Raw genomic sequence first — 20,837 nt, 5'->3', positions numbered from 1 at the left:
CTTCTTTGATCAGAACTGTGAAATGCATGTTATTGGATTTCTGTTTTTATCGACGACCTGCTTTCACAGAGCCTAAAACAGCTATGTCGCCCAGAAACCAACAAGACCCTCAACCAGAAGCAGCAAACTCCTGAACAGTGCCCTCTGAACCCAGATTCCATTCTTAATCCAACCGCAAATCATGAGTATAAGGGAAGTGGCGTAGTTGAGCTAGAGATGCACACATGACACCTTGCTAATTTGAAAACATGATACATAGTACTTTTGATATGATATTTTCAGTGCCCAATTAAACAGTCCGTACGTAAGTATTGTATATTTTATGCAAATCATTTTTTTTAATTCATTTTGTATTTTTCTTTCTCCAGATCTCAGATATTGTATTGAGGTAATTTATTTCTTACCTCAGCTATTCTACCTATTCTGTATATAGGACCCACCTTAGTGGTGGATGGCAGCCATATTTTTGGGATAGGACATTTATAAATGTTATTTGCACTGTGAGTTTTCAAATACTTTTAAGATGTGAAATGACTACTACGTAGATGGTGACGATATAATGATGGGGTATGTGTCACGTCCTGACTAGTATAAGGGGTTATTTGTTATTGAAGTTTGGTCAGGGCGTTGCAGGGGGTGTTTGTTTAGTGTGTTTCGGGGTTTTTGGTTTATGTTCTATGTTAGTTAATTTCTATGTTATTTCTATATTATTTCTATGTTTTCAATTTCTATGTGGTTTTCTAGTTTTTCTATGTTAGTTTTGTCAATGACCTCCAATCAGAGGCAGCTGTTTGTTGTTACCTCTGATTGGAGGCCATATTTAAGTGTGTTTGTTTTCACTTGTGGTTGTTTCCTGTTTAGTCTGAGCACCTTACGGGACTGTTATCATCATTATTTTGTTTAAGTGTGTTACCGTCAATAAATATGAAGATGAGCAATATACCCGCTGCATATTGGTCCGATGATTTCTCCTCTTCAGACGACGAAGTTTATGACAGTATGTTTTAAAGGTTATTCTAAATTGTTTTAAATGTGCATACAGCAAACATTGATTAGCAACTTAGAAAGCGAAGATAGCAGGATTTGAGAAACCAAGCTGAAACTGATGAGAGAAAATGGATAAGCAGCAGGAATTGAGCATCTAAGGTAGTAGACTGTTTCTGGGCATCTGAAGGAAACATTGGCAGTATTCTCCTCAGATGTGTCAAATCAGTATTTAACAGGACAGTCCATCTGGAGGTAATTTTGCAGGAATTCACCAAAGGCATAAAAGCAGTATATCATCCCTCAAAGACAAGGTCTTATGGAACTCTATGTATGGAAATCCACATCTTATGGAACTCCAGAAGCACATTAAGGGAAGTTCAATTCCCTGCAGGACAGAAATAAATTATCCAACCATTCGCACCTTGGATTTGACAGATAAAGATCATTGATAATTGTCTGAATAACGCCCCAATTATTTAGTTAGTATATTGAATGACAGACATGATATGATGTGGAAAGGTGCGAAATTATGTCGTTAAACTGTCAATTACAATTATCGTGAAACTGATCTGATTAAAGGTATTTTGTAATACTCTTTTGTAACTCTGTTATGATACATTACAAAATTATTTTATAAAACAGTTTTATAACACTAGCCTTTGAATCAGTTATTTCCATTCTAAATATTGTTGATGATATGATCATTGAAAATCGGCCTTTAAACTTTTTACAATTGTATAGTGCAGTAATAACAGCTGTCTCCATTATTTATGGCTGCACTCATCCTGACAGTGTGTCACAACTTACATGTTCACACATGAATCCATATCAGATGATATTCTGGGTACATGCAAAGTTTAGCAATTCTGGATGAAGAAATGTTAGGCAAGGGAATCTTTTTTTGTATTGGCTCAAGGTCTTTGTTTCAGTGTGTTATCACACCAGAGGCATAAAAATAGTTGTGTCTATGAATGCAATATCCTGAGATTTTCCAATATAATACAAAAGAAAACACATACGCTTTTCCCCTCAGGTTGCCATTGTCACGTCCTGACCAGTAAAGGGGCTGTTTGTTATTGTAGTTTGGTCAGGGCGTGGCAGGGGGTGTTTGTTTAGGGTGTTTCGGGGTTGTTTGGGTTATGTTCTATGTTAGTTAATTTCTATGTTATTTCTAGTTGGTCTATTTCTATGTGGTGTTTATTGGGTTGACCTTCAATTGGAGGCAGCTGCTTCTCGTTGCCTCTGATTGAAGGTCCTATTTATAGGGGTGTTTGTTCTATGGGGGTCTGTGGGTAGTTATTTCCTGGTTTAGTGTTTGTTGCACCTGATGGGACTATTTGGAGTCGTTTGTTTTGTATACGTGTTTATTTTGTTTTTCCTTCTTCAAATAAAAAAAGAAGATGAGTATACATTTTCCCGCTGCGTTTTGGTTCACTCCTTACGACAATCGTGACAGCCATACTGATAATTTTTCACATCTGTTAAAGTTTAAAGTTTTAATGTCACATGCACAAGAACAGTGAATTGCCTTTCTTGCAAACTCAAAATCCAACAATGTAATAACCAATAACAATGTAATACTTAAAGAAAAAAGAAAAAAACACGAGAAATGTAAATAACACAATAAGTAAGTAAGCATACTATATACAGGGTCTGTTCCAATACCATATTTACAAAGTGCACGGATACTGGAGTGATGGAGGTAGATATGTATTGGGGTAAGGTGACTAGGCATCAGGATATAAAATAAACAGAGTAGCAGCAGCTTGTATGTGAGTGGGTGTGCGTGTGTGTAGAGTCAGTATAAATGTATGTGCATATTATGTGTGTGTGAGCAGATGATGGAGTGAGTGTGTGTGTGTGTGTAGGGCCCTGTAAGTGCATACAGTACAAAAATCAAAAGGTAAATAAGGATGCAAGGTTAACTCAGATAGACCACGTAGCTATTTTGTTAGCTATTTGTCTGTCTTATTGCTTGGGGATAGAAGTTGTTCAATAGCCAGTTGGTGCCAGACTTGATGCACCAGTACCACTTGCCGTGCGGAAGCAGAGAGAATAGCCTATGGTTTGGGTGGTTGGAGTCTTTAACGATTGTCTGGGCCTTCCGCATATAGATGTCCTGGATGGCAGGGAACTCGGCCCCATTGATGTACTGGGCTGTCTGCACCACCCTCTGTAGCGCCATGCGATCGAAGACTGCGCTATTTCCATACCTGGCAGTGATGCAGCCAGTCAAAATGCTCTCAATGGTACAGCTGTAGAACCTTTTCAGGATTTGAGGGCCAAGAGGCGCTGTCGCACCTTCTTCACGACTGTCCGTGTGTTTGGACCAATTTAAGTCTTTAGTGATTTGGACATCGAGGAAGTGTTATTCATTGTTTCAGGCAGCCACTGTAGTCCACAAGGTCCTGTGTGTTCACACCTCTTACAGTACAGGACCTTAATACCATGTCATTCACAAGCACAGACATTGATTTGAAGCAAGGATTTATACATGACTGTAATCCAGCCAATTATTAAGTGTAAAACAACTAACTATGTGCATGCCATCCAGCCAATGTACTACCACTGGTCTTAAAACACACCTTTTTAGCTTTGCTTTTCCTTAGGGTGCTTTTTAGTTGTTCAGTTTTTATTGTTATTCTTTAGTTTTTTATCCTCTCATGTTTGTTGTGTAGTAAATATTTCAGATTTAATTTAAATTGTTAATTTTTTTTCCTGTGAAACACATTGTGTTGCATTCCATGTTTGAAATGTGCTGTAAAGCTTGATTTGATTTGATTATACAATACAACCTTGTCCCCCCAAGCGTTAGGAAGCAGGGACTTAGCAACACAGTTGCTTCAATCACTTTAGTCTGGCAGGCTTCAAGTACCCTGTGGGTCTAGTAAACATTATCTAAGAATTTCCAAGAACCATCATAAGATGACATTAATGGAATGAGAGTCATATGACACTGTGGGAAAATAGTCTTTATGTATTTTCTCTGATGTCTAAGTTTCATAATGCTGTCTCATCTTGCTGTCGCCAGGATTTAATACCCAGATTGCATCCCAAATGGCACCTATTCACTATATCGTGCACTACTTTTGACCAGAGCCATCTGTGCCCTGGTCAAAAGTAGTGCACTAAATAGGAAATAGAGTGCTGTTAAGGACGTAACCCCAGTTACTTTGATGCAACATAAGCCATTGGCTGCATAATAGGGGTCCACGGTCCAGCCAGTCATCTTGTGACACAGCCCTAAAAATGACGTGGTCAAAATGATTTGTGTTACTTAATTTATAATGCTATATGGGTCACTTTTGACAACTATATTTTTTTGTATTATTTTATTTTCAATCGAATGTACATTTGAAATTGATGCCAAATTTAAATGTATCAGATGATCAATTATGGTCTAGTTTTTACTTTATAAAACTTCTTTGTCATGTTTGTGTGTGTGAGTATATATATGTGCATGTGTGTGCGTGTGTTCAACATGTCATATAGTATGAAAATGCATAGCATAGCCCACCTTCCTCAACTGTAAAGACTCAAGCATTCTGTAAATTGAAATTCAAGGTGGAGGAAAACATGTTTACTCCATCCTGGCTTTACATGCTGTACATACATGCCAGTATTTCAACTCATTGATGCAATTACTACTACCATTCATTACTACCATTCATTGACTCCATCCACCAACCAACCAACACTTGCCCATTGCAGTGCCCTTGATTTACCTCAACACTTCAAGGTTTTGTATAATAAACCTACAGCACTTAATTTATGAAATCGGCATCTCTTTATTTGGATACTCCCCTATAGATGGTCTACAGATTCTTAAGCTATCAACAAACTATTAACTGCAACTATTAACTGCAACTGCAAGTTGTTTGATACAACAACTGGCTGGGTTACAGTTTGGGTTAGAGTAAGATTAGGGTAAGAGTTAAGGTTAGGATTGCATTTAGGATAAGGGTTAGGGTAAGTGGATAGTTGGAAATCTTGTTGACAGTTAGTTGAACATCTAATTAACATCTACAAACCATCTATTTGGGACTATCAAAGTAAAGTGTTACCATTTAGTCTACAGTATATGGTATAACCCTGGTATAACCCTGCTGCCGTTCAAGGTCTTATTAAACAAGGCAAGCAGCTCTCTTCAATCACACTGGTCACATGACATGATTCATTCAGACATTTAGGAAGCCAGACATGAGGCAGGAAACAGTTGATGAATAAGTACTTCTATTTACAAACAGGCACAAGTCATCTAGCTGGAATGTGTGAATTCTTAGGCATTTCTGCTGAGGCTGTATATAAAGTATGTAGAAGGCTCTCTTTCCAAGAAAACAAAAAAATGTAAGCCGTGTTCATGTTAGCATAAGGTTTTCAGAACTGGGTTCTGATCATTATTGTACCTTGTTTTGAGGAGATGACCCCCCCCAAAAAAACATACTTATGGATTCACCTGCTGCTCATGATCATGTCATCTCCATCTTTTCATTCAGATTTCATGTATCATTATCATAATAATCATCATAAGCATTATCACCACCATTATCATCATCATCATCATCATCATCACAATGAAGCTTACTCAACCACTGAATAATTCAACAAATTCTAAACTTTCCGTAGTCTAGCCTGTCAAGTTCCTTTTGCCACAGTTAACTTGTTGACCTGTTTGAAAGAACTCATGTACACAAAATTGAAAAGGAGGACAAGTACTTTTATTGATTGGTTCCTCATTCACTCTCTTCAGGCTCATTAGTTACTAATGGGGCCCTAGCGGAGGCTCCCTTTTGCCGAGGTTAAAGGTGCAGCTAGGACTTATTGCTCCGAGAGTCAAAGTCTGTGATCAGGACCCACACTTGACCCTTCAGCACATCATTAATACTGTACACACCCAAAGAACATGAGACAAACACGACACATGAGACAGACAGCACACGAAACAGGCACAGCACATGAGACACACAATAAAGAGACCCTGGTTCAACCAGACTTTGGTTCAAATACATGTGTACTTGAGTATCTAGTATTTAAAATATTTTTTCTGTGTATTTGAGTATTTTCAAATACACAGCCCAAAACAACTACTTTTATTTGAGTATTTATATGGTTATTTGTAAAAAATAAAATTAAAAAAAGAATAGTCTGCCAAATTGTATTTGACAGTATATTCAAATACTTATTTCAAATACTATTTTCTACCCATCTCAACCCATCCTTCCAATGTTTTTTTAATGTACATACTGTAAAAGAGTATCAATGTATTTCTGAGAATACTGTACTGTATGTAATACAAGGAATCCAAAGGCTCCTGGTTAAGGCTCATTTAAGCCTGGTGCCCTAACTCCTGTCTGTCTTCTCTGTCTGCACCTTAGGTGGTCTCAATATCCAGCCTGCTACTCACAGAGCTGAGGTCAGCTGAAGTTTCACAGCCCACCCCTACATACATAAATACCAATGGTATTTCAGGCTGGCCTCCCCATGGTGCTGGTATCTGGAACCTCAAGATGTAGGCCCTTGATGAACTCAAACCCCAGAAGGCATTGGCATGATAATGGACTTGAGGCCCAACCAAGGTCAGGACTTCAGGAATTATGTGTTTTCAGTTTTCAGTTCCATGTTTTCCCATCACTAGGACTGACCTACAGAAGTGGACTTAGCTCTATGTTTCGCTAGTTTCTAATGTAATTGGCCCCAGCTCCCCAGGGGGCCCCCACTGACTGATTCTGAACGCAAATGTGATGATTAAACAGCTTTATAGGGCATACACATTGCAGAATTGCCTGAAATGAAATACATATGAAATTGGGGGGAAATGTCCCTTTTGAGGATAGAGGGACCTTATACAAAGAACTAATTATGTCTGCATGTGCATAAATATAGAACACATAGTCTTTGTGATGTCTACACGGGACTTTGTGATGTCTGCAGAGCACAGGACTTTGTACAGTAGTAGGATAAGCCCAATGCCTTGTTATTATAGTCTGGTTGTCCAAGGCTAAGATATAAGCACCCTCTTCTGAATGTACACCAGACCAGAATCTGTTAAAATGATTCCTTCTATACAGAGTGATCAAAGACACTAACTGTAATATAAATGATCAGTATTATCTGTAATTCCTTTAATGTCACTGAGAGTTGTAAACCGTATAAATTAGGAAATGAACCTGTTTCAACAAGAACTGAAAGTCAGTTATCCTATATAGGAATTGTACAATGTGTTATTCTGTGTAGCTCTGTTGAAACCTCAGTCTCTCCCATCCCAGCTGAGAGGATCACAGTCCTGCAGGCATTCTTTTGGATATTAAAAGTGCAGCTCTCATTCAAATATCTGGATCCCGTGCTAGCTAATGAATGACTTGTCAGCCCTCATGTCTTTGCGTCCCCCTTCAGGCAGAAGCAGCTGGAATCTTGACAGTGCTGTTATCCATAAAAGCCCCAGCAGCAGCAGACAATTGCACCAACCACTGACCTCCAGGCAGGAACTCAACAGACTCGACCAGCAGTATTCACCTCTCTCTCTCTCACTCACTGCAGGATGGCAGGTCCTCTCTTGGCAGGCAGGCATGAGACTCTCCCCGGGCCGATGCAGGATGCCCAACAGAGGGTCAATGAGCGAGGCCAGTGGGAGAACAAATTTGAGTTTATTCTAACTGTGGCTGGCGCTATTGTTGGACTTGGAAATATATGGAGATTTCCCTATCTTTGTTACAAGAACGGTGGGGGTGAGTCAACAAAGTCCTATTTTTGTCTTTTGGTTAAATACAGAGAGCTCCAAAAGTATTGGGACAATGGTTTGGCTCTGTACTCCAGCACTTTGGATTTGAAATGATACAATGACAATGTTAAAGTGCAAACTGTCAGCTTTAATTTGAGAGTATTTTCATTCATATTGGGTGAACCGTTTAGAAATTATAGCACTTTCTGTTCATAGTCCCACCATTTTAGGGGACCAAAAGTTACTTAAATGTGTATTAAAGTAGTCAAAAGTTTAGTATTTGGTCCCATATTCCTAGCACTCAATGATTACGTCAAGCTTGTGACTCTACAAACTTATTGGATGCATTTGCTGTTTGTTTTGGTTTTGTTTCAGACTATTATGCCCAATAGAAATTCATGGTAAATAATGTATTTGTATCATTTTGGAGTCATTTTTATTGTAAGTAAGAATAGAACATGTTTCTAAACACTTCTATATTAATGTGGATGCTACCATGATTACGGATAATACTGAATGGATCGTGAATAATGATGAATGAGAAAGTTACTGACACTCAAATATCATGCCCCCCCCCATTATTGTAATGGTGAGAGGTTAGCATGTCTTGTGTATGATATTTGTGCATATGTAACTTTCTCACTCATCATTATTCATGATTAATTCGGGATCATCCGTAATCATGGTAGCATCCATATTAATGTAGAAGTGTTTAGTGTTTAGGGGGGTAGGTCCCTTTAAAAATGTTCTTTAGAACTTCCAAAATGTTCTTTAGAACTTCCAAAATACTTCTCATAGTTATGGGTCAGTAATAAAAATAATAAGTAATAATATGAAATAGGTACAGTCTGTGAGGTATGTGGCTGTTGAGCTAATGTCTCATAACAGCTATTCTTACATTGAGCCAGTTGGCTAGCTCGAGAGTTGGTTCTGGCTCGCGAGAATACTGTTATTAAGGTCACCAGCTCTGTCTTCATTTTTGATTTCCATGATTAAGCAACAGTTTTTTTAAATTTCCTGCTAAATTTCTTGCCGTTTTGTACCTAAACACCATTCAGTGTCACATCAGAGAACATGACATTAACCAAAAAATTGATTTGATCTTATTCAATATTGTTCACTTATTTGCATCTTGCATATATTTTGTGTATATTATTACAGTTTAAAACAGGAACACCTGCTCTTTGCATGACAGACTGACAAGGTGAATCCAGGTGAAAGCTATGATTCCATCAATCAGTGTAGATGAGAGAGGTTAAATAAGGATTTTAAGCCTTGAGACAATTGAGACATGGATTGTGTATGTGTGCCATTCAGAGGGTGAATGAGCAAGACAAACAATTTAAGTGCCTTTGAACGGGGTATGGTTGTAGGTGGCAGGCACACCGGGTTGAGTGTGTCAGGAACTGCAACGATGCTGGGTTTTTTACACTCAACCGTTTCCCATGTGTATCAAGAATGGTCCACCACCCAAAGGACATCCAGCCAACTTAACACATCTGTGGGAATCATTGGAGTCAACATGGGCCTGCATCTCTGTGGAATGCTTTCGACACATTGTGTAGTCGATACCCCAACGAATTGATGCTGTTCTGAGGGCAAAAGGGGGGTGCAACTCAATATTAGGAAGGTGTTCCTAATGTTTTGTACACTGTGTATACTACATTCTTAACTTGTATGTGATTCTACAATAGATACTAGAAAATATAATGTTGTATAACACACTTTCCACTCCTAGTAATATTACATTGAAGTTTCCAAATTTGTTCTCTTTTAATAAAAAGTTTGGTTGTGAGAGCATATGATGAAATTATCCTATTATTTTAGTCAAGTCTCTCTGTCTTGTTTACAAATGCATGGTTGATTTGCTGACTGGTCAGATGTGAGATCAGGCAAAAAGAGGAAAGAGAAGGGTTGGTTTGTTGTTTAGCATAAAGCTCATTTAAATGACACAAAGAAACAAAGCTTCATCCAAATACTGTAGTTGAACCCCCTGAAAACTCATACCGTCTGACCCCATGGTCATTGTGCTGGTTTCGCATTCCCATTCCTTTTAGATAAATACGTATACATTAATTCACCTTGCATGGTAACAATTTAAAAGAGGATTTTTGGGGGGGATTTTCCACACTGCACTTAGAGGGGTGTGTTTGATTTGCACAGTAGTGTGTCTCTCAGATGTAGGGAGATTGTTGACACTAGATTTAGATATCGGTGATGTGACGCATTCAGTATTGATGGAGGTTGAACACGGCTGAAAAGTCATCTGTCGCAGGCAACAGGAATTTGATTTCTAAAACTGGGTATATTGTGAGGGTGTGATCCATGAGACAAATTTCAATTTAAAGTGGCATGACAAAAAATGGTTTGCTCAGATGTATAATGATGAAAGATACAAAGACTTATGCATACTGTCAGTGTCAACTTAATCTCAGCACCCAGAACCAAATCAGCTGTCACAAGATATTGTCAACTGAAGGTTAAAGTTTGAACATAGATTAACATCAAGCATTGTATATGGAGTCCTAATATGTGTGACTCCTTCCTGTACTGTAGGTGCGTTCTTCATCCCGTACATCCTGTACCTGGTGACCTGTGGCATCCCTCTGTTCATCCTGGAGACGGCTCTGGGACAGTACACCAGCCAGGGGGGCATCACCTGCTGGAGGAAAATCTGCCCGCTGTTTGAGGGTGAGTATTGCTGTACAGTTCTGTGCACTTAAAAGTGATGTTTTCAAATGCTTTTGCTGCAGCCCAAGTAGGCTACATTGTTTTCATTGTGACAAATTCTCTCGTAGGATGAGCCTGAGCCTTTATTATGTGCTTTCCGCATTTCATAATGTAGATGTCTTGCTACAGCACAGTAAAGTTGAAAGATTATGGTACATCATTATGTAAAGTAGAAACCATAATGAAGTAAACAAAATAAACCACTTTGCAATGAATAGTACAGTGAGACTTAGAGTAGGTGTGGTTCCTAATTCGTGCTGAGACACGAAACAAATAATTGCTTTGTGATCTTCATTCATGAAGATTTTTGTGCAGTTACATATGGCCCTCATTTATTACTGTTCAAAAGTTTTAGAACACCTACTCATTCAAGGGTTTTTCTTTATTTTGACTATTTTCTACATTGTAAAATAATAGTGAAGACATCAAAACTGTGAAATAACACATATGGAATCATGAAGTAACCAAAAGTGTGAATCAAATTAAAATATGTTATAAATGTGAGATTCCTCAAATAGCCACCCGTTGCCTTGATGACAGCTTTGCACACTCTTGGCATTCTCTCAACCAGCTTCACCTGGAATGCTTTTCCAACAGTCTTGAAGGAGTTACCACATATGCTGAGCACTTGTTGACTGCTTTTCCTTCACTCTGCGGTCCGACTCATCCCAAACCATCTCAATTTGGTTGAGGTAGGGGGATTGCGGCGGCCAGGTGATCTGATGCAGCACTCCATCACTCTCCTTCTTGGTAAAATAGCCCTTACACAGCCTGGAGGTGTGTTGGGTCATTGTCCTGTTGAAAAACAAATGATAGTCCCACTGAGCCCAAACCAGATGGGATAGGGTATCGCTGCAGAGTACTGTGGTAGCCACGCTGGTTAAGTGTGCCTTGAATTCTAAATAAATCACAGACAGTGTCACCAGCAAAGCACCCCCACACCATAACACCTCCTCCTCCATGCTTTACCGAGGGAAATACACATGCGGAGATCATCCGTTCACTCACACCGCGTCTCACAAAGACACAGCGGTTGGAACCAAAAATCTCCAATTTGGACTCAAGACCAAAGGACACATTTCCACCGGTCTAATATTCATTCCTCGTGTTTCTTGGCCCAAGCAAGTCTCTTCTTCTTATTGGTGTCCTTTAGTAGTGGTTTCTTTGCAGCAAATTGACCATGAAGGCCTGATTCACACAGTCTCCTCTGAACAGTTGATGTTGAGATGTGTCTGTTACTTGAACTCTGTGAAGCATTTATTTGGGCTGCAATTTTTGAGGCTGGTAACTCTAATGAACTTATCCTCTGCAGCAGAGGTACCTCTGGGTCTTCCATTACTGTGGCGGTCCTCATGAGAGCCAGTTTCCTCATAGCGCTTGATGGTTTTTGCGACTGTACTTGAAGAAACGTTCAAAAGTTCTTGAAATTCTTCGTATTGACTGACCTTCATGTCTTAAAGTAAAAGTAATGATGGACTGTCATTTCTCTTTGGTTATTTGAGTTGTTTTTGCCATAATATGGACTTGGTCTTTTACCAAATAGGGCTATCTTCTGTATACCCCCCTACCTTGTCACAACACAACTGATTGGCTCAAACGCATTAAGAGGGAAAGAAATTCCACAAATGAACTTTTAAGAAGGCACACCTGTTATTTGAAATGCATTCCAGGTGACTACTTCAGGAGGCTGGTTGAAAGAATACCAAGAGTGCACAAAGCTGTCATCAAGGCAAAAGGTGGCTTTTTGAAGAATCTCAAATATAAAAAATATTTTGATTTGTTTAACACTTTTTTGGTTACTACATGATTCCATTTGTGCTATTTCATAGTTTTGATGTCTTCACTATAATTAGACAATGTAGAAAATAGTAAAAAATAAAGAAAAACTCTTGAATGAGTATGTGTTCTAAAACCTTTGACCAGTAGTGTATATCCAACTAATAATACAATAGCGTCCCTTCTGAAGACCATGTCTGAATTAAATGTTCACTTTTTTAAATTAATAATAATATATGCCATTTAGCTGATCCTTTTAGCTAAAGTGTCTAACTGCACAGAGATAGCATACATCTTAGCAGCAGGAAATTAACCCTTCATGACCCTGGTGTTGCTACTGGAGCCATGCTTTTACCAACTGAGTCTGAGTCCCACATTAATTGATGTCATGATTGGACAGCTGAAGCAAGCACACACACACACACACAAATAAAAAATCTGTTCAAAAATGCAAATCAGACAGAAGGGCTATTTGAAACATAAATTGATTTGGATCTTAGACATACAGTATTTTCAGAATGAATGTGGCCCTGTGGTAACCTTAATCTGACTAAATCTATCATGGAAGCCCAAAGGCCGGCAGATGGCGATATTGAGTCGTGTCATTTTACCGTCCAAATGCATTGTATGCAGCCGGCAATAGTTTTGTATCCCTCATGGACCAGTTTATACCTAAATCATTCTCCATTCAGGCTGCATTTTCCTCCTTAAATATATTTAATTGTGAGAAAATGAGAGAAAAAAATTTTGGAAAATATGCTTACTTTCATTATGAAAAAACATTTTCCACCACCAGTGACTAAATGCTAATCCAAGATGTTGTGTATTGCGTTCAGCCAATCAGGCTACATCAGTCCGTTTTCTCACCCCTAACCTAACACAGCGCTGTATTAAATCAAAGAAACTTTTATTGGTACATACACATATTTAGTAGATGTTATTGCGGGTGTAGTGAAGTGATTGTGTTCCTAGCTCCAACAGTGCAGTAATATCTAATAATTCACAATAATACACACAAATCTAAGGTAAAAGAATGGAGTTAAGCAATATATAAATATTAGGACGAGCAATGTCGGAGTGGCATTGACTAAAATACAGTAGAATAGAATACAGTATATACATATGAAATGAGTAAAGCAGTACGTAAACACTATTAAATTGACTAATATTCCATTATTAAAGTGACCAGTGATTCCATGTCTATGTATATAGGGCAGCAGCCTCTAAGGTGCAGGGTTGAGTAACCGGGTGGTAGCCGGCTAGTGATGGCTATTTAACAATCTGATGGCCTTGAGATAGAAGCTGTTTTTCAGTTTCTCGATCCCAGTTTTTTTGCACCTGTACTGACCTCGCCTTCTGGATAGTAGCAGGGTGAACAGGCAGTGACTCGGGTGGTTGATGTCCTTGATGATCTTTTTGGCCTTCTTGTGACATCGGGTGCTGTAGGTGTCCTGGAGGGCAGGCATTGGGCAGACTGCACCACCCTCTGGAGAGCCCTGCGGTTGCGGGAAGTGCAGTTTCCTTACCAGGCAGTGATACAGCCTGACAGGATGCTCTCAATTGTGCATCTGTAAAAGTTTGTGAGTGTCTTAGGGGCCAAGCCAAATTTCTTCAGACTCCTGAGGTTGAAGAGATGCTGTTGCGCCTCCTTCACCACACTGTCTGTGTGGGTGGACCATTTCAGATCATTGGTGATGTATACGCCGAGGAACTTGAAGCTTTTCACCTCTACTGCAGTCCCGTCGATGTGGATAGGGGTGTGCTTTCTCTGCTGTTTCCTGAAGTCCACGATCAGCTCCTTCATTTTGTTGACATTGAGAGAGAGGTTATTCCCCTGGCACCAGATGTAGTGGGCCTACCTGTGGTGACAGGTCTGGTCTTCCAATGTTTGCCCTTGGAGTCCTACCAGAGATGATTTTGGACTGGTAGGAGTGAGAATTTTGGAAAGAGTGGATTCCTGTTTTTTGGCCAACCCATACGTTGTGCTAAGCTGGGTAAAGGACAAACTGGGTATGGTTACATCTGTTTTGAGAAGTGGAATTGTTTCGATTTTTTGTGTAACTGCCTCCCAGAGGAAGCGGGTGCATCGAATCATGTGGATCAAATGAAAAGGAATATTCCTATTGCTTGTGATGCTCTACGTTTGGTGAGACATAGACCCACTGGCAAGACTGAGAATATCCTGTCTGTCTTGTTGAGCTTTGATACAGAGTTTCTACCTGATAAAGTCAGGTTTGGGTATATTTGCTATTATGTGAGGGCTTATGTTCCGAACCCGCTTCGGTGCTGTAGGTGCAAAGGATTCGGACATGTTGCAGCAGTGTGTAGATGTCACGTTCTGAATCTTCAAATTCCCTGTTGTAAAGGAGCCAAGGCGCATCGTGCTGGTAATTCCACATCTTTATTGAGGGAAACCGAAACCAAAACAATAAACAGGTACGCAGCAAGAAACGTAACGCACTGTGCCGTACACACACAGAAATAACAATAACCCACAAACACAGGTGGGGAACAGGCTACCTAAGTATGATTCCTAATCAGAGACAACGATAGACAGCTGCCTCTGATTAGGAACCATACTCGGCCCAACAAAGAAATACAAAAACAACATAGACATACAACACATAGAATGCCCACCCCATGTCACACCCTGACCTAACCAAACAGAGAAAAACGACTCTCTCAGGTCAGGGCGTGACAGTAGAAGGGAGATCCCAAGACGTGAGAAATGTGCAGGAGGGCATAGTCAGAGATAGTGTACAGTTGGGATAGAGAAAGCACTGTGTGTCAACTGTGGTGGTGCCTATGCAGCTGGGTATCCAAATAACCTTGTGAGAGAGAGACAGGTTGAGATTTCCAGAGTGGATGCAAAAAGTTTCCTATGCTGAGGCAGTGAAGAAAGGCGAGGAAGGCCTCCAGTGAGTAGGCCTTAAGAAAGAGAGCCAGAGAGGATGAGTTTTACTTAGGTTGGATTTCATGCATTTATAGCCATGGTGATCAACTGCACTGCACTGATGAAGCGGAAATCACAGAAGATAGATGTAGTAGTTGCAGCGGCAGAGAAATATTTGGGAATGAGAGATTTTAGTGCAGAAGATCTACAGGAAGTTGGGAGACGGGGTTCCATCCTCCCAAGCCGATGGCCTGGTGTAGGATGGTTTAGGGCCAAAGTAGTGGGATGGAGTGGTGGGTTTGGGGAGATAGTGTATAGGTGCACAGTTAGGTGGTGGTACAATTTAAGTTTTTCCCATTACCCTTTTTTTTTGGTGAGCTGTGAAAGGCAGCAAGCAATACTCAACACAGCGTCTCTTCTGCCGGAAGGCCACACCAAGAAGAAGAAACAAGGCTGCATAGGCTTATAGTACGGTTTGCCCATCTTGAGATGCTGTAGCCAGTATAAACTTCCTCAAAATAGTCAGAATTCATCTTTATACCACAGTTATACCTGGTTTCTGATTGGTTAGAAGGGCATTCTAGAATGGACTCTTTGGGATAGGTGGGACATTAGCGTTCCACCTGGCCAACAGCCGGTGAAATTGCAGAGTGCGAAATTCACAAGTGCAATACATCAAAATACAGTTTAACTTGTTGTTAATCCAGCCAAGGTGTCAGATTTCAAAAAGGCTTTACGGCGAAAGCAAACCATGCGATTATCTGAGGACAGTGTCCACCACACAAATGCATAACAAATCATTTTCAACCAGGCAGTTGCGACACAAAAGTCAGAAATAGCGATATAATATATGCCTTACCTTTGAAGAGCTTCTGTTGGCACTCCAAAATGTCCCAGTTACATTACAAATTATCCTTTTGTTCGATAAATTCCTTCTTTATATCCATAAAAACTCAGTTTAGCTGGCGCGCTTCAGTCAATAATCCACTCGGTTTCCTTCCTTCAAAATGCACACAGAATTAATCCCAAACGTTACCAATAAACTTATCCAAACAAGTCAATAAACATTTATAGTCAATCCTTAGGTACCCTAATACACAAATAAACAATAAAATTTAAGACGGAGAATCGTTATTGTCTTTACCAGAGATAAACACAAAAAACGTGCTCTCTCGGCCATGCGCTTGGAAACACTACAGCCAAAATGGGAGCCACTAGAAAAACTACAACTTCTCCCTCATTTTTACAAAAACCAGCCCGAAACTCTTTATAAAGACTGTTGACATCTAGTGGAAGCCCTATTATAAAAGTGACAGGCATTGAAATCAGTGATATGCTGATTTTTTTTAATGGTTTGTCCTCTGGGTTTCGCCTGCCATTTCAGTTCTGTTACACTCACAGACACTATTTTAACAGTTTTAGAAACTTTAGAGTGATTTCTATCCAAGTTTACCAATTATATGCATATCCTAGCTTCTGGGCCTGAGTAGCAGGCAGTTTACTTTGGGCACGCTTTTCATCCGGACGTCAAAATACCGCCCCCTATCCCAAAGAAGTTGAATTGAAAATGCCCAAGAAGCCGGTGTTTGGAGGATATATTTAGTTGAGGGCTGGCAAACACTGCCAATACAGTGCCTTGCAAAAGTATTCATCCCCTTGGCGTTTTTCCGATTTTGTTGCATTAAAACCTGTAATTTATATGGATTTTTATTTGAATTTCATGTAATGGACATACACAAAATAGTCCAAATTGGTGAAGAGAAATGAAAAAAGTAACATATGTCAAAAAATTTTAAATGGTAAAGTGGTGCCTGGAAATATGTATTCACCCCCTTTGCTATGAAGCCCCTAAATAAGATCTGGTGCAACCATTTACCTTCAAAAGTCCCATAATTAGTTAAATAAATTCCACCTGTGCGCAATCTAAGTGTCACATGATCTGTCATATGATCTCAGTATATATACACCTGTTCTGAAAGACCCCAGAGTCTGCAACACAGCTAAGCAAGGGACACCACCAAGCCAGCGGCACCATGAAGATCGAGGAGCTCACCAAACAGGTCAGGGACAAAGTTGTGGAGAAGTACAGATCAAGGTTGGGTTATAAAAAAATATCAGAAACTTTGAACATACCACGAAGCACCAATAACTCCATTATTCAAAAATGGAAAGAATATGGCACCACAACAAACCTGCCAAAACTCACGGACCAGGCAAGGAGGGCATTAATCAGAGAGGCAACAAAGAGACCAAAGATAACCCTGAAGAGGATGCAAAGTCCATAGGACCACTTTAAGCCATACACTCCACAGAGCTGGGCTTTACAGAAGAGTGGCCAGAAAAAAAGCCATTAAAGAAAAAAATAAGCAAACGTTTGGTGTTCGCCAAAAGGCATGTGGGAGACTCCCCAAACATATAGAAGAAGGTACTCTGGTCAGATGAGGCTAAAATGTAGCTTTTTGGCCATCAAGGAAAATGCTATGTCTGACGCAAACCCAACACCTCTCACCACCCCGAGAACACCATCCCCATCATGCTGTGGGGATGTTTTTCATTGGCAGGGACTGGGAAACTGGTCAGAATTGAAGGATTGATGGATGGCGCTAAATACAGAGAAATTCTTGAGGGAAACCTGTTTCAGTCTTCCAGAGATTTGAGACTGAGATGGAGGTTCACCTTCCAGTAGGACAATGACCCTAAGCATACTGCTAAAGCAACACTCGAGTGGTTTAAGGGGAAACATTTAAATGTCTTGGAATAGCCTAGTCAAAGCCCAGACCTCAATCCAATTGAGAATCTGTGGTATGACTTAAAGATTGCTGTACACCAGCGGAACCAATCCAACTTGAATGAGCTGGAGCAGTTTTGCCTTGAAGAATGGGCAAAAATCCCAGTGGCTAGATGTGCCAAGCTTATATAGACATACCGCAAGAGACTTGCAGCTGTAATAGGGGTGAATAGTTATGCACGCTCAAGTTTTCTGTTTTTTTTGGTCCAATTTCTTGTTTGTTTCACAATAAAAAATATTTTGCATCTTCAAAGTGGTAGGCATGTTGTGTAAATTAAATGAAACCCCTAAAAAAAACCAATTTTAATTCCAGGTTGTAAGGCAACAAAATAGGAAAACATTTTAGAAATTGGCTGGCTGGGCTGATGAGACAGTGAATTGCGCAGTCAGATGGAACAGAGTAAATAGGCATATTGACATCGTGGAATAGACACAGGCTGGAATGTGGTTTTGACCAATCAGCATTCAGGATTAGACCCACTGTTGAACAATTAAATGATAATGCCTGAGAAGACGGTGTTTGGAGGATATATTGGCACGGGTGTTGTCGAGGGCCAGCAAACCGTGCCATTATATCCTTCAAACACCAGCTTCGAGGTCATTATCACTTTTATACAACGGGTTACCAACATATTCAAATAATGATTTACATATTTTCATTAACCTCTATGGGCTAGGTGGGACGCTTGCGTCCCACCTACTCAACAGCCAGTGTAATCCCGTGGCGCGTTATTCAAATACCTAAAAAATGCAAAAACTTCAATTTTTCAAACATATGACTATTTTACACCATTTTAAAGACAAGACTCTCGTTAATCTAACCACACTGTCCGATTTTAAAAAGGCTTTACAATGAAAGCAAAACATTAGATTATGTCTGCAGAGTACTCAGCCAGAAATAATCAGACACCCATTTTTCAAGCTAGCATATAATGTCACATAAACCCAAACCACAGCTAAATGTAGCACTGACCTTTGATGATCTTCATCAGATGACAACCCTAGGACATTATGTTATACAATACATGCATGTTTTGTTCAATCAAGTTCATATTTATATCAAAAACCAGCTTTTTACATTAGCATGTGACTAGCATGTGACTAGCATTCCCACCGAACACTGCCAGTGAATTTACTAAATTACTCACGATAAACGTTCACAAAAAGAATAACAATTATTTTAAGAATTATAGATACAGAACTCCTCTATGCACTCGATATGTCCGATTTTAAAATAGCTTTTCGGTGAATGCACATTTTGCAATATTCTCAGTAGATAGCCCGGCATCACAGGGCTAGCTATTTAGACACCCAGCAAGTTTAGCACTCACCAAAGTCAGATTTACTATAAGAAAAATGTTATTACCGTTGCTGTCTTCGTCAGAATGCACTCCCAGGACTTCTACTTCAATAACAAATGTTGGTTTGGTCCCAAATAATCCATTGTTATATCCAAATAGCGGCGTTTTGTTCGTGCGTTCAAGACACTATCCAAAAGGGTAAATAAGGGTGACGAGCATGGCGCAATTCGTGACAAAAGAATTCTAAATATTCCATTACCGTACTTCGAAGCATGTCAACCGCTGTTTAAAATCAATTTTTATGCCATTTTTCTCATAAAAAAGCGATAATATTTCGACCGGGAATCTGCGTTTAGGTAAACAGACGAAAGAAAATAAAGCATGGGGTCGACTCGGGCACGCGCCTAAGCCCATAGTACTCTGATCGGCCACTTGCCAAAAGCGATAATGTGTTTCAGCCAGAGGCTGCCTCGATATCGTTCAGCTTTTTCCCGGGCTCTGAGAGCCTATGGGAGCCGTAGGAAGTGTCAAGTTATAGCAAAGATCCTCAGTCTTCAATAAAAAGAGCCAAGATGAAACACAACTTGTCAGACAGGCCACTTCCTGCATGGAATCTTTTCACTTTTTGGCCTGCCATATGAGTTCTGTTATACTCACAGACACCATTCAAACAGTTTTAGAAACTTTAGGGTGTTTTCTATCCAAAGCCAATAATTATATGCATATTCTAGTTACTGGGCAGGTTACTGCCCAGTAACTAGTTACTGCATCTAGTTACTGCATCTAGTTACTGCCCCCTAGCCCTAACAGGTTAAAAACATTATTTTGATGAATTTATTAATACGATTTCAACCTTCCACAAGATATAGTCCCGAAACAATTCTAGGGTTGCTGCCAAAGCCGGTGTTTGGAGGATATATTGGCAAGGGTGTTGTTGCCAATACAGTGAGGGAAAAAAGTATTTGATTCCCTGCTGATTTTGTACGTTTGCCCACTGACAAAGAAATGACCAGTCTATAATTTTAATGGTAGGTTTATTTGAATAGTGAGAGACAGAACAACAACAAAAAAATCCAGAAAAACGCATGTCAAAAATGTTATAAATTGATTTGCATTATAATGAGGGAAATAAGTATTTGACCCCTCTGCAAAACATGACTTGTGGAAAAACCTTGTTGGCAATCACAGAGGTCAGACTTCCTTGTAGTTGGCCACCAGGTTTGCACACATCTCAGGAGGGATTTTGTCCCACTCCTCTTTGCAGATCTTCTCCAAGACATTAAGGTTTCGAGGCTGACGTTTGGCAACTCAACCCTTCAGCTCCCTCCACAGATTTTCTATGGGATTAAGGTCTGGAGACTGGCTAGGCCACTCCAGGACCTTAATGTGCTTCTTCTTGAGGCACTCCTTTGTTGCCTTGGCCGTGTGTTTTGGGTCATTGTCATGCTGGAATACCCATCCACGACCCATTTTCACTGCCCTGGCTGAGGAAAGGAGGTTCTCACCCAAGATTTGACGGTACATGGCCCCGTCCATCGTCCCTTTGATGCGGGGAAGTTGTCCTGACCCCTTAGCAGAAAAACACCCCCAAAGCATAATGTTTCCACCTCCATGTTTGACGGTGGGGATGGTGTTCTTGGTCAT

At 40.0% G+C, this 20,837-nt stretch overlaps 2 protein-coding genes across 3 annotated transcripts in view; both read left to right on the top strand.

Annotated features, from left to right (window-relative positions):
* Nucleotides 1-940, top strand: part of LOC106583558 (sodium- and chloride-dependent GABA transporter 2) — a 47,459-nt gene extending 46,519 nt beyond the window's left edge. For both annotated transcript variants that reach the window (XM_045705230.2, XM_014167877.3), the window contains one exon: nucleotides 70-940. In XM_045705230.2, the coding sequence (XP_045561186.1) occupies nucleotides 70-228 (159 nt within the window). In that variant the 3' untranslated portion in view covers nucleotides 229-940. The remainder of the gene's footprint in view (nucleotides 1-69) is intronic.
* A 6,322-nt stretch (nucleotides 941-7,262) lies between these two features.
* The window catches only part of LOC106583559 (sodium- and chloride-dependent GABA transporter 2), a 36,992-nt gene continuing 23,417 nt past the window's right edge, over nucleotides 7,263-20,837 (top strand). Inside the window, exons 1-2 of the mRNA XM_014167878.3 lie at nucleotides 7,263-7,712; nucleotides 10,262-10,396. Coding sequence (XP_014023353.2) covers nucleotides 7,526-7,712; nucleotides 10,262-10,396 — 322 coding nt within the window. The 5' untranslated portion in view covers nucleotides 7,263-7,525. The remainder of the gene's footprint in view (nucleotides 7,713-10,261; nucleotides 10,397-20,837) is intronic.

The sequence above is a fragment of the Salmo salar genome, chromosome 22 (genome assembly GCF_965601325.2).
Source record: "Salmo salar chromosome 22, fSalSal1, whole genome shotgun sequence".
Classification (NCBI taxonomy): Eukaryota; Metazoa; Chordata; class Actinopteri; order Salmoniformes; family Salmonidae; genus Salmo; species Salmo salar.
The sequence above is the reverse complement of the archived record's forward strand: the minus strand, read 5'-3'. Positions and strand labels throughout refer to the sequence as shown.